At 40.2% G+C, this 12,680-nt stretch overlaps 2 protein-coding genes and 1 non-coding gene across 7 annotated transcripts in view; 2 read left to right on the forward strand and 1 right to left on the reverse strand.

Annotated features, from left to right (window-relative positions):
• The window catches only part of sgsm1a (small G protein signaling modulator 1a), a 36,901-nt gene extending 28,468 nt beyond the window's left edge, over positions 1 to 8,433 (forward strand). For 2 of the 4 annotated variants that reach the window (XM_086314268.1, XM_086314270.1), the window contains 9 exons: positions 79 to 261; positions 480 to 545; positions 707 to 1,831; positions 1,925 to 2,049; positions 3,662 to 3,744; positions 3,884 to 3,993; positions 4,104 to 4,200; positions 4,539 to 4,706; positions 6,902 to 8,433. In XM_086314268.1, the coding sequence (XP_086170394.1) occupies positions 79 to 261; positions 480 to 545; positions 707 to 1,831; positions 1,925 to 2,049; positions 3,662 to 3,744; positions 3,884 to 3,993; positions 4,104 to 4,200; positions 4,539 to 4,706; positions 6,902 to 6,990 (2,046 nt within the window). In that variant the 3' untranslated portion in view covers positions 6,991 to 8,433. The remainder of the gene's footprint in view (positions 1 to 78; positions 262 to 479; positions 546 to 706; positions 1,832 to 1,924; positions 2,050 to 3,661; positions 3,745 to 3,883; positions 3,994 to 4,103; positions 4,201 to 4,538; positions 4,707 to 6,901) is intronic. The other 2 variants (XM_086314269.1, XM_086314271.1) reach the window with 1 other exon arrangement.
• A 900-nt stretch (positions 8,434 to 9,333) lies between these two features.
• On the reverse strand, positions 9,334 to 9,406 carry trnak-uuu (transfer RNA lysine (anticodon UUU)). The gene has a single exon. It is a non-coding gene; the product is annotated as a tRNA-Lys (tRNA).
• A 30-nt stretch (positions 9,407 to 9,436) lies between these two features.
• gatc (glutamyl-tRNA amidotransferase subunit C) lies at positions 9,437 to 12,585 on the forward strand. 2 transcript variants are annotated; one of them, XM_086314273.1, is made up of 5 exons: positions 9,451 to 9,978; positions 11,337 to 11,387; positions 11,860 to 12,029; positions 12,145 to 12,248; positions 12,412 to 12,585. In XM_086314273.1, the coding sequence occupies exons 1-5, from the start codon at positions 9,787 to 9,789 to the stop codon at positions 12,471 to 12,473; spliced, it is 579 nt and encodes a 192-aa protein (XP_086170399.1). In that variant the 5' UTR covers positions 9,451 to 9,786; the 3' UTR covers positions 12,474 to 12,585. The 2 variants fall into 2 exon arrangements, with proteins under 2 accessions (XP_086170400.1, XP_086170399.1); XM_086314274.1 differs by lacking the exon at positions 11,337 to 11,387 and having other exon boundaries at positions 9,437 to 9,978.
• Positions 12,586 to 12,680: the final 95 nt, after the last annotated feature.

Consider the following 12,680-nt stretch of genomic DNA (forward strand, 5'->3'; position numbering starts at 1 on the left):
GTTTCTATGCTTATGGTTTTGAACCAGAAGCCTTTTCCACCTAAACACTGATCCTTCATCCTTTACTTTTTCATGCAGGTGGATGATCAGGTCAGAGTGTGCTACCAGCAGACCATGGGGGAGTGGCTCAGCTGTGAGGAGATTGTCCGCCAGCGAGAGAAGGAGCAGCACGCTGCGGCTTTGGCGAAGTGCTCCTCAGGTGCAAGCATGGACAGTTACAGTCAGAAGATTAAGCATCACGATTCAACTGTGAGCAATGAGGTAAAACAGCAACGCGTACACATGCAGACTCAAAGGAAAAACACAGTAACCTTCGGTGTAGACCAGTGTATGTTGTGACCAAAACTAGTAATTCATCCAGGTACAATGACAGAGAAGATGGAGAATTAAACATTAATGCCAATTTTACACTTTGGAGCTTGAATTGTGCTTTTTTTATACTCTTTTTCCCACACATGCCTTTTATTCTCCGATCACAGTCCTCCCAGAGCTCAGACAGGCAGAGTTTGGCTCGCCTGCAGAGTGATTCCAGCAGCAGCACACAGGTATCACAAACTCAGCAATATTTGGATGTCAAATTAGTCTTTTGGTCTTTTAAAGATGGTGAAGATAATGTTGCATTTCTATCATCCATTTCTGTCGCTCTGTCCGTTTGATCTCAGCATTTTGAACCAAAACTCCTCACTGCTACCTTCTCTCCTGCTAGTTCTTTACATCCTCCCAACCCTTCCCCTGGAGTAGCCTGCTTCCCTTTGGCTTGTTCTTTCAGGTGTTTGAGTCTGTAGAGGAGGTGGACCAGATTGAGATGGAGCCCAAGAATGGAGAAACCAAACAGGTGCCTAAGCTGCCCAACGGAGCTCTGCAGAACGGGACGAGCTCTCCTGACTCTGGACATCCTTCCTCTCGCAACTTCTCCATCACCTCTGGCCTGTCGGACGGCTCCTTCAGCACAGAGGACAGCGCTGCACAAGATACAACCCCGAGACCTGCAGCTGTCCCTCAGGCATCACAGAGCTCTGTCAAGCCTGCAGGAGGAGAGAGCGAAGGTCAGTCATTGGAAAAGGACGGCCAGGTGCAAGGTGAAGTGAAGGACAAAAGGGTGGAGAAAGAGAAAGCCTCCGATGTGACCAAAACTTCAAAACATGCTGCAGAAACAGGTGATAAAATAGACACGAAAAAGACGAGTTTAAAGCCTGAAATGAAAGATAATATCGAGGAGTCACAAGCTGTTAAAGCAGCGGGGACAAAGCTTGAAGATAAGAGCCTCGATAGGAACATTAAAGGTAACCAATCTTTAGAGACACTAGAAGCGGCAAAAGCATTGAAACCCGAAGAAGCGAATGTGGAAAAGATGGAGGAAGTGGACGAATCAAAGACGAGTAAAGAGGTTTTAGTGACAGGAGGGAAAGAGAAAATATTCAAAGGTCCCGGGGCTCCTGAAGTGGAAAATCTCACTCTCTCAGCAGACACCAGAGTGGTGAAAGCAAGAGAAGCCTACAGTGCCACTCAGAAAGATGAGCCTCACATCATGACTGAGTCAGATGAGTCTCCCTCAGCCATAGAAATGGAGGAGATCCCCAAAGCCAAAGTTTCCATGGTGCCTTGGAGCAGGAAAGGACATTGTGAAACCTCGTCTTCCTCTGAGAACTCGCCCCCTCACGTAGAGCTCAGGCAGAAGGAGGAACAAAGAAAGCTCAGTCCAGAGGGCACAGAGTCCAACCTGTCGGAGCCGGAGATGGAGAGCCTTTACCCTCCCTTTGACTCTCTGGCTGCATCTGAAAACACAAAGAACCAAGTGACCTCTCAAGTGTCAACTGGGAGTCCTTTCTCTGTATGACAATATGATATGAAATTAATTTACATTAAATAAACTCAAATGACCGTAACTATGTTTTAAACATAAGTATCATTTCATCTATTTCAGCAAGAACTTTTGGACCTGTATACACTGAATCTGCACCGCATTGAAAAGGACGTCCAGCGCTGTGATAGAAACTACTGGTACTTTACTCCTGCCAACCTGGAGAAACTACGCAACATCATGTGCAGGTAAAACACCGAGAGCAACACTCAAGGGTAATAAAAGGAAAATGGAAAGGAAACGTGAGTTTCTCGTCATTATTGGCTGTTAAGATTTGACAAAATCTTGAAAAAAGTGATGTCATTCGTTAAGCATTTTACTCCTGAAGAGAGCTCTTGCAGTGAAAAAGATATAGAAGAAGAATGGAGGATTTGTCTCTGTTTAGGCTTAAATAAACTACATAAATGCTCTATAAACGTCATATATATAACTGTGATCATATTTAAACACCGTGAAAAGATGAACACCAATAAGACAAAGCAGTGGGCAGTTCTTTTTTTCAAGAGCTGAATGACTCACTCAGATTCAATTGAGAGCTTCCTTTGTCAATTTTCCGACACAATAACGCTACGAAGCCAGGAATACAAGTGATCACAACACTAAGATGTAACCCAAGGAAAGAAAATCCAACAGTGCAGCAGAAATGACTTTGATCTGAAATGTTTTTATAGCCAGTTGAGCTAACAGGCTACACATTCTTTCTCTCTCCAGTTGCATTTTCTAGTTTTTATGTCTGCTTCTATTGTACATGCCTAACTTTTTTTTTTCTTTCTTGTAACTAGTTGAAAATAAGAAAACACACAAAAAAGACGTTTTCTTAAACAGCAGATTACGTCTTTATTTTCTTTATGCCTTCACTCACGATGAGCCACTCATCTACACCTTTCTAAGCCCTTCTTATACAAAATATATATATATATATATATATATATATAGTTTTAGCAGCCCTAATTACAAAGAATAACACGTTTTGGAGAAAGAACATACAGTACTGTGCGAAAGTCTTGAGTCACACATCATTTCTTTATATTTTGCTCCAAAGAAGCCAGAACTTTTTTTTGAGCAACAGTTAAATATTTTTGTGTTTTGGGGGGTTTTTTCTATGTTTTTTTTTTATTTTTTCTTTACTCGTTAAGATCCTTAACACTAACCTAATATCAATCAATACATGCAGAGGAGGTCAGGAGAGAGGTAGAACAATGAGTGTCTACAGCCTTCTGTAAAACAAGGTAGAAGGGCTTTTCATAGTTGGGCCAGTGGTGCTGGAATTATGAAATTATGAAAAACTGATGGAATCATGAACACAGAAAAGTACCATCAGTTTGTAATTCACCAAAAAAATACCAACTGGAAAGTATTTGATTTGCAGTGGCTTCATTTTTCATCATGACAGTGATCCGAAGCATACTGAATATGAGCATACTGAAAACAGAATAAAAGGCAGCAAACATCCAAAGAAAAGCTTGAATGTCTTCTAAGAAGCCTGGAGAACTATTCCTGAAAACTACTTTAAAAATTACAATTATGCTGTCCAGCGAGCTGTCCAGCGAGCTTGTAAGAACTGTGCAAACCCTGTTTTTATTCCATATGCTGTATTTCCACATTTCAATAAATCTCCGCCTTTTCCCCAATTTCCGAGAAAAATATATGATCAAGTCTTTTGCAGAGTAGTTGTCCTAAAAACGGTGATTATTATATGTTACAACTTGAGTGTGGAAACAGCTGTTGACATTAGTGCAGCTCAGAGAGAAAAGCAGCCAAGTGGAGTCAAGTTCACTTCTCTTGGTTGTATATTCACAGCTATATCTGGAGGCACCTTGACATCGGTTACGTGCAGGGAATGTGCGACCTGCTGGCTCCACTTCTAGTCATTCTGGATGATGGTGAGTCAACACACTGAGTCATTATTTATTTTCCCTCCTCTTTGACACTTGGTGTATTTTTACAGTATTTGATGTAACAGCAGAGAAGAGTTTGCCCACTCGATTTTTTCACTCCCGCTTCCTCTCTCTGTCCTGTCAGAGGCCATGGCTTTCAGCTGTTTCACTGAACTCATGAAGAGAATGAATCAAAACTTTCCACACGGAGGAGCTATGGACACTCACTTTGCAAACATGCGCTCACTAATCCAGGTCACACAGCATCTACAAACCCCCATTTCTTCTTCACGTTTTTCTCACACAATTGCTGTCTTAATTTTATTTATAATTATTTAATTTACTTTGACCGTCTCTCGGTATAGATCCTGGATTGTGAGCTGTTTGAGCTAATGCACCAGAATGGAGACTACACCCACTTCTATTTCTGCTACCGCTGGTTTCTCCTAGACTTCAAGCGAGGTAAAGTGACAGCATAGCCTGACACAGTTTGCACCAATTAGAGAAGATTCCTCTCTTTAAGCCTTGCTTGTGGATAAAATACCAAACAATCTGCCAGCTTGTTAGCAGCAGATTCAGCTGGAGGAGATTTTGCATGAATGATCGTTAAATGTTCTGGATTTACGATTCACAGTACTTTAGAATGAGGGTTTGCCCTAGTTTAGCCGTACTTTCTATTATCGTATTTGCTGTATCTGTATCGTCTCCTCTATCCACTGAAAGCTCCACGAACTCACCTCCCACCCAAACCTCCGAACGCCGCTGCAGTTCAGCTTTTGTTTGGGCGCTTTGTCTTGCAGAGCTGGTCTATGATGACGTGTTTGCAGTCTGGGAAACCATCTGGGCAGCAAAGCATGTCTCTTCCAGTCACTTTGTCCTCTTCATTGCACTGGCGCTGGTGGAGGTGTACAGGGACATCATCCTGGAGAATAACATGGACTTCACTGACATCATTAAGTTCTTCAACGGTAAAGCCTTGAAGCTGAAGTTCACATATACATTACTGTGCAAGACTATTTGGCACAATAAAACAAGAACAAGTTTCAAAACCAACATTAATCTAGTAACTATCTGGTTTAATGAGGTTTTATATTAACATTATGCTACTCTGATTACATTACTCTGTTTTGCCTTGTTCTAATACTGCAGATAGATTTTTTTTTTTTTATCCTCCAGACAGTGAAACTTCCATTTCTGTCAGTGTAAAGACATTAAATTAAACATTTAATCCCTGAGATGTCTTAATATATGAAAAAGAACTCCAATTTCAACATTTAGTGTTTCTACATGATAAATGTGTAAAATTACAGAAAAGCCTCCAGTAGCTTATTTCCCAGCCTGTCCTATAATTATGAAATATAAAGTTTTTATTGTCATCAGCCCGTCGGGCACGCAGTCATTGCAGTCTGGACATCCAACTCTCTGAACTCAATAACTCGAAGCATCGTAGGATTTTCAAATTGGTACCATAGCCATACCTTGCATTTCATGAAAATCAAGGAGTAGAAAATTTATGCCTTCCTTCACATTTTCCAGAACCGTCCAGTTGACCAAATTTAAGTCTTTGCTGGGCCAATTCTGGCCCTCTAGCCTTAAAAGTGTGCGTGTTAGTCCCCATAGGGAAATAGTTCCTCTGCATTTAACCCATTCACCCAGTGAAGCAGTGGGCAGCCGCCAGTGCAGCGCCCGGGGAGCAGTGTGTAGGGACGGTACCTTGCTCAGGGGTACCTCAGGGTAGCCGTTCAGTGGAGTCGAACCCCCGACCTTCCGATCATGGGGCTACCACTCTACCTACTGAGCTATCCCTGCCCCTTATGTTTGATATTTTACTTATTAAAGTTAATCTATTTGTTATTGTATTACTATTCAGCCTGTATACTACAGCAGATTAATTTTAGCTCTGTATCTTAAAGACACTGAAGAAGCAGCTACAATATAGAGATCACCATTTTAACAGTCTGACTCATACAATAGATTAGATGTTGTAATATTGCAGCCTCTCCCATCCAGTTTTCAAAAACCTGTTTGTCTCATGCTCATGTTTTAACAGGAGAGTTTCTTGTGAGACTCAACCTTTTCACCCCTCCAGGTCCCTGTATCAGGACCAGGCAGTATTTGAAACCACGCATCATTTTTCGAGGGTTGCCAAGCGTGATATTCAGTGAATGAGCCTCAGATTGCTGCTTTGACTAAAATAGCTGTAGCATGTTTTTGCTCCATTTCTGTGGAGCAGGACATTCAGGCAGGCGATGAACTTACACTCAGCCCAAAATCCCAGTGACAGCAGCTGATTCCAGTGCCAGCACACATCAACTGATGCCACAGCTGATATCTCCTTTTACACATTCAAATGGCAAATCAAATATATGCACTGTTATTGAGATTGTTGCACACTGCCTACAGTTACTGTTGCAGCCCTCCTCTACCTGAGATTGTCTTTTACATATTATGTTTGACTTAATCAGTGCTTTGTCCTTGATGCCTGCTCTGTTCTGTGCCTGCTGGGCTTTCACTGCCCTCAGACTGTCCATGTACATTCATGCAAGGGCAGTAAGTCCCACAACAGAGCAACACTGCTCAATATAAACTTCTGCAGCTAAAACAGTGAATCTTGAGACTGGATTGCTCCCTCTTGAGGTTTAAAACATTATTTACTGACAGTAAATAATTTACAACTCCTACTCTGGCTCACTAAAGATTCATATTGTATTTCAAAACGCTCCCACAGATTTGTCTTATCCACAGAGAGCAAGGCTGGCATCGTGCCCTCGTAGTTTTGTAGGTGTTGCTGACATATTTTCAGGTGAAAATTTAATTTAAAAAATATATATATAGCCAGGGTTAAGGAGGAGTGAGGCTCATTTTCAGGTACAAATCGCTTTAGACTGAATTATGAGCAGCTGAATACAATTATGTAAATGAGTCAGAGATATTATTTGCTTGCCAGCATAAACTTACAATGTCATGTCCACAAAAACTTTTAATTAGAGCATGAAATGCAGAGTGTGTTATGGATGACTGCGAGTGTAAAGTCTGTGTAAACAGTTTTCTGAGCATGTTTTCAAAAAGTTACAATATCACGGATACGGACAGTTACAGAGACGATCTGTGCAATCTTGCACGGGTAAAAATGTTCAAGCTGTTGTTTGTTTGTGCCTTTCAGAAATGGCGGAGCGTCACAACATCAAGCAGATTTTGACCCTGGCCAGAGATCTTGTGTGCAAGGTGCAGATGCTGATAGAGAACAAGTGATTGTGCTGTTTGTCTTCTTTTCCTTCCGAGCAAAGTGTGACCGGCTGTAGCAGCACAAGAGAAGAACGCACGCTCTCACACATACATGAAGCCTTTACAATCATTTTGCTGCTATGAGCCTTACTGACTATATCCTTATATGTTATTCGATGTTGTTTGTGTTGTCAGCAGGTGTGTGAGAATATTACGCTTAACATTTGTCAGTACGTTGAAGTGAAAACAAATGTAAAGCTGTTTAATTTCCAAATATTTCTTTTTTTTTTCTCAGAAATCCCTCAAGTGTCAACTTTAGTCCGAGTGCACTTAATATTTTCAGATAAAGATGGTTTTAGCTGCACACTTCAAACCAAAAAGCAGAACTGAATTCAACCAGAGACTATATTTATGGGAAAAATACATTGTGATAATAGTTTATATTGATTATTTTTCGTCTACAAGATAGAGCTATTAAAGAGATACAGTTATCCTCTTATTCTAACGAAGGAAAGAATGTCTGCAGACTTTTAATATGCTTTACACCCTAAAGCAAAAGTAATTTTTACAGACTGATTCAGGACACTGGCTTGGAGCCCAAAATGTAACCCAGTCCAGTTACGTTTCACACACAGTGTTCAGGATAATTCAGCTTTTAACACCACGTTATTGGTTTAGCCAACGGTGTTTCCAGTGTTCTTGAACTGCCTCGTCTGCCAAATAGTATGTCTTTATTTGTTATGTGTGTTAACTGTGGTGTACCGGGAGAAGAAAACGTGTTTGAATTATTGGAAATAAATTATCTTGTAAAATCATAATCTGACATTTATGTTACCAATTGATGTCTTAGCGGAGATTCGTGTAAAGAAACAAGCTTGGATTGATTAACTTCTTTTTTTTTTTCATTATCCAGTGAACCAAGTGTGAACTTTTAAATTGTGATTACTCATCTTGATTTTTTTTTCCTTGTGTTGTCCTGTATTGTCCGGTGCCTGTTTTAAATGTTAATTTTAGCTGAAAAGCGGAGATCATATGATTATTCAGTGTGAGGATGGTTTAAGCAGAGAGCTGAGAATGAAAGTTACCGTATGGCAGATTTTTAAAAGTGCATTTTTTTGTTTTTTGGCAGATTCGACAGACGTATACTCATCATTTAAAGCCTAAAACTTTCAAGTGTTGTTTCAAGGGTGTGGTGGGATGAGCTGCATTTAATCTTGGTGTTTCTTTGTGAATGCTAAATGCTGTCAGAAAGCCTGTTTTAATTTATTGTAACATTTATGCCAAAGTATTTATTTATTCATTCATCCATTTCTTTCTTTCGGATGCTGCTTTGTTTGTAAATCGGATATTTTTATTTTGTGGCCAGTTCTAAATGTGTATTGTAAAACAATCAAATTCTATACTTAGGTCATATATACAATATATTAAATGGTATATGTTCTAATAATAAAAAATAAAATGGAATCATTATTTTTCCATAATTGTAATGTGCATTTTACTAAATATAATCAAAGTGAAGGGGGCTGATTAGGCAGAAATACCAACAGGGCTCTGTTCATTAGTAAGAAAACAAAAATCAAGATTCAGGAAGTCATGTGAAAAAGAAATTACCCCTTAAATTGTTTTATGTATCAGGACTTAATAAAATAAAAACTAAATGCACCCAGAAGACTTCTGGAGGTTTCTTCAACTCCTCCAAACAAGTGATAGATGTTCAGTCCTTTTGTTACATTGCACAGTTGCATTGAATTTGCTGGGACGATGACTCTTGGTGAAGACAACAACTTTCTCACTATAGAATGACTGACTTCAAACTGCTTTATAACCCTTCCCAGACTGATTTAACTGATTTCCCAGATCAACATTTGCTGCTTGGTATTATGTTAACACACTTAAATGCTCCAAACTGCCAAAGCTTCTTCTTTTACAGAGGTGCTCACACTTTCCGATTTGCATTTGATTGGCTAATAATGAATCAGTGTGTAATATGTCATCTTGTGACTTAGATAACTTTAGAACTTATTAAGGATTCAATTAAGTTTTCATTACTCCCTGATACTAAAACCCTTAAAAATGAAAGAAAGTGTACTTTCACTTCACATGAAAGTTTTTACAAATGAAAGAGCTCTTTTTTTTCCTGAGAGTGTGACATTTGTGGTGGTGACTAAATTGTGACTTATTTTGTCAAGAGACTCTATACAGATTTTAAAGTCAAGAATTACACCTTAGTGGAAATCAGCTTCATTGCATTCATTTTTTAAAGCGAGCTTCTCAGCGCGTTTGCCCCCTTACAGGATAAAGAACGCCGCTATTATGCCAGCAGGGTCGTTATGTATTTTGAGTACTTTGAAAACTGGAAACAAAAACTGACGCCCGAACAGGGACTTGAACCCTGGACCCTCAGATTAAAAGTCTGATGCTCTACCGACTGAGCTATCCGGGCGCTCGATGCGAAGACACACGGCTGTCGCAAGCTAACTCAAAATTATACTGAGGTCTAATATGTTTTCGTATTTTAAAATTGTTATAATTTAAGCCTTGCATCTATTAAGCTGTGTTATACGTGTAACAGGCTTAAAACCCTCATCCTTATAAACTAAAGAAAATAAGTGTGGCGGTGCCAACAAGGAAGTACGTTCAGATTTCAAACTCTCGCTTCCTCTCGTTTTTCCTGCTAGCTACAGCAGGTCCTTGGCTAGCTATAGCATGTGAAGCTAGGTTATCCTGGAGCTTACCTTCCTAGTGAAATCAGACTAGAAGTGAAATGCTTAATTTTTATACTACATCTTAGACATAGCTGACTGGCAGCTAGCTGTGTTGAAAATGTCCGTGTTTAGCCTCGCTGCTTCGCGTACATTCCGTGGCGTGTCGGTAAAAATCCCTCGGATGTTATTTAGCCTGCTACCCAATGATGGATACTCAATAACAATCCTAAACAGCAAGAGAATCAGCTGGCCGCAGAGCCACAGCGCAAATACAACGCGTCTGCTCAGCTCTGAACCACTTAACCAGAAGGTACAGTACATGTGTCACAAGTAAAAGTCCTGATTAAGTGCAACGCATTAGCATTAAAACGTGGCTGAAGTGTTAGAGAAGGGCTCTGGGTTAGCCCCTCTAATTGAGACATGCCGATTAAAACTTAAGCGTGGTTTTTGACGATATATCTGATAATTTCAACATTTATGTGCGAAGTCTGCAGGAAAGCTACCGCTGTTTGGTGGCGCAGTCAATATGAGAGGTCAGAGGTCACAAAGTTTGAAAGTTGCACAGTATTTTAAGCTCTTTAGATCCAGAGATCTTTTCTTTGCGATGTGATTTTAATTTCTCCTAGCTATTTGGGATTAGTTGGACCTGATAACTATAAACTAAAATTCCTGTTGGACCAGAAAGTTGTTAGTTACAGTTTGTTTGTATTTTATCCCCTCACATGGGGATAATGAGCATATTTTGTAGTATAACACAATAAAGTCCACATTGCTTGACAAAGTATAAAACACCACTAATCAAAATGAACTGTCTTCTTCTTTCTGCTGCTCCCTTTAGGCAGTTCAATTCCCTCCATCTCACCTTATCCTTCGCATCCTCCTCTATCACACCAAACCTCTGTATGTTCTCTTTCGGTGTATATGTGAACCTTCTCTGTAGTCTTACCCTTTGTGTCCTGTGTCCAGTTTATCCACTATCTCTTCTCTGTACATGTCCAAACCATCTCAGAATTGCATCTCTGACTTGGTCTCCAAACTGCTCAACCTCAGCTGTTCTCATTTCTAATCCTGCCCATCCTGGTCCAAACATAATCGTAACATCATCTACTCTGCTACCTCCAGCTTGAGCTCCTGACTTTTTGTCAGTGCCAACGTCTACAAACCATACATCACAGCAGCTTCCCTTTCACTCTTGCTGCTGTCCTGTCACAAATTACCCCTGACACTCGTCTCCACCCACTTCACCCGGCCTGCACTCTCTTCTTCACCTGCCACTTGTGCACTGTCCGTTGTTTTGGTTGACCCCAGGTGTTTAAACACATCTACCTTCACTACCTCTGCTTCTTGCAGCTTCACTGGTACACCTGTCTCCCTCTCATTTACACACAGAAAATTCTAAATGTAGTGTCTTCATATGAGGAGGGTCACAGGGTCTGCCTTGCCTTTTCATACTAAAAGTAACTAATAACTAGAGATGTCAACATAAATATTAAAAATGTAACATTTACCCCTGAAAGTGGGGGTATAAAGTACAGTTATCTCAGAAACTACTTTACTACAGAATTTGAGTAAATATACTTAGTTTTTGCTACCCTCACTATATCCAATATAGCAGCATCTTCTATTGAACAGTGGCTCAATCTTGTTACCAGGTTGTCTCTTCTACAGATACCAAAGGTGGCAACATGGGAACCAGTACCAGAGGAACAGCTTCCTCCGGTAATCCCCTTAACACAGCACAGCACAGCATAGTACAGTCATGACTGAATGTCTGGAAATCCACAGTAGATGTTAGATATTTAGCTGACAGATTTCAGTCATTCATCTTTAGGCCATTACTGGCCATTGAACACCTTCCTAATGTCAGTTTAGTTGATAGTGGGCAGATCCCACAATTTTTTTTTCAGTGAGTTATTTGTTGCCATGAGGCTTTAGGGTTTTGTATGACATCAAAACAATGTCATACAAAATTAGCTTGGATATGATAAAGCTGTGTAGCAGTGACAGACAGCTAAACTCTTCAAAGAGGAAAATAACTTGATGAAAAAAATTTGGTCATTATAAAGTTGGCTGAGAATAAATGATTGAGGACTTTATTCAATGATTATGTAGAGTACTGGGCATAGTTTAGTGATGGTTGAAGTAAGCTGTCACCCATACATTTCTAAGCAATACACCATTTATCTAACAGCCTGCCCATATTCCTGCTGACCTGGTGGACAAACTGGAGCGACTGGCTTTGGTGGATTTTCGCACCAAACAGGGACTGGCCTGTTTGGAAAAAGCCATACGGTTTGCAGACCAGCTTCATGTCGTTGACACAACAGGGGTTGAACCGATGGATTCAGTTTTGGAGGACAGGTATGGCTGGGGTTGATGTCAGGTATGCACCTGTCAATAAATTAATGGCTGTGTTCACTTGCACGTATTAGCTTCAATGCTGATTAAAGATTGGGTTTTATCCCTGCACAATCAGGGTTTTGTACCTGAGGGAGGATGCTGTGATGGAGGGTGACTGTGCTGAAAAACTGCTTCAGCTCTCAAAAGGCACAGTTGAAGAATATTTTGTGGCACCACCAGGTAATAAAAACCCAAATTTCTTGTGGTTCTGTCAATTAGTGTTGATTTAAAAATGGTATGACTGGATTAATGAGTAGAGAAATTAATAAAATTACCCAATATGTTATGTTATTCATTGTGTACCTGCAGGGGCCTTTAACTATTGCTTGTTTTCTTACCACAGGAAATATTCCTCTACCTAAGGGGGAGGAGAGGACTGCCATGCTGAAAAACTCAGAGTTTTGATGTGTATGAAGTTGAGGCCAGCTTGCCTTCATAGCTACAGTCATAAACACGGTGTGATGTGTGTGTTTTCACATTTTTTCTGCAACAGGAAAATAAAAAAACTTGTACAAGTTGTGTTTCTCACTTTCATTTGCCGCCCATGTTTTGTTTAGTTTCAGTATCGTTTTATGGAAATAGTGAGTGGACGGTTTATTTACAGCCTCTATG

The sequence above is a fragment of the Aulonocara sp. 'chitande type north' Nkhata Bay genome, linkage group LG12, assembly GCF_057382095.1.
Source record: "Aulonocara sp. 'chitande type north' Nkhata Bay isolate Kocher_YH1m ecotype deep benthic linkage group LG12, A_spYH_male_GT1.1, whole genome shotgun sequence".
Lineage (NCBI taxonomy): Eukaryota > Metazoa > Chordata > Actinopteri > Cichliformes > Cichlidae > Aulonocara > Aulonocara sp. 'chitande type north' Nkhata Bay.

What these genes read in the sequence shown, in the direction of transcription:
- gatc (XM_086314273.1), top strand. Translation starts at nt 9,787, where the DNA reads ATGTCCGTGTTTAGCCTCGCTGCTTCGCGTACATTCCGTGGCGTGTCG. An exon ending in CTGAACCACTTAACCAGAAG is followed by an intron (nt 9,979 to 11,336) that starts GTACAGTACATG and finishes TCTCTTCTACAG; the next exon opens with ATACCAAAGGTGGCAACATG. An exon ending in CAGAGGAACAGCTTCCTCCG is followed by an intron (nt 11,388 to 11,859) that starts GTAATCCCCTTA and finishes TTTATCTAACAG; the next exon opens with CCTGCCCATATTCCTGCTGA.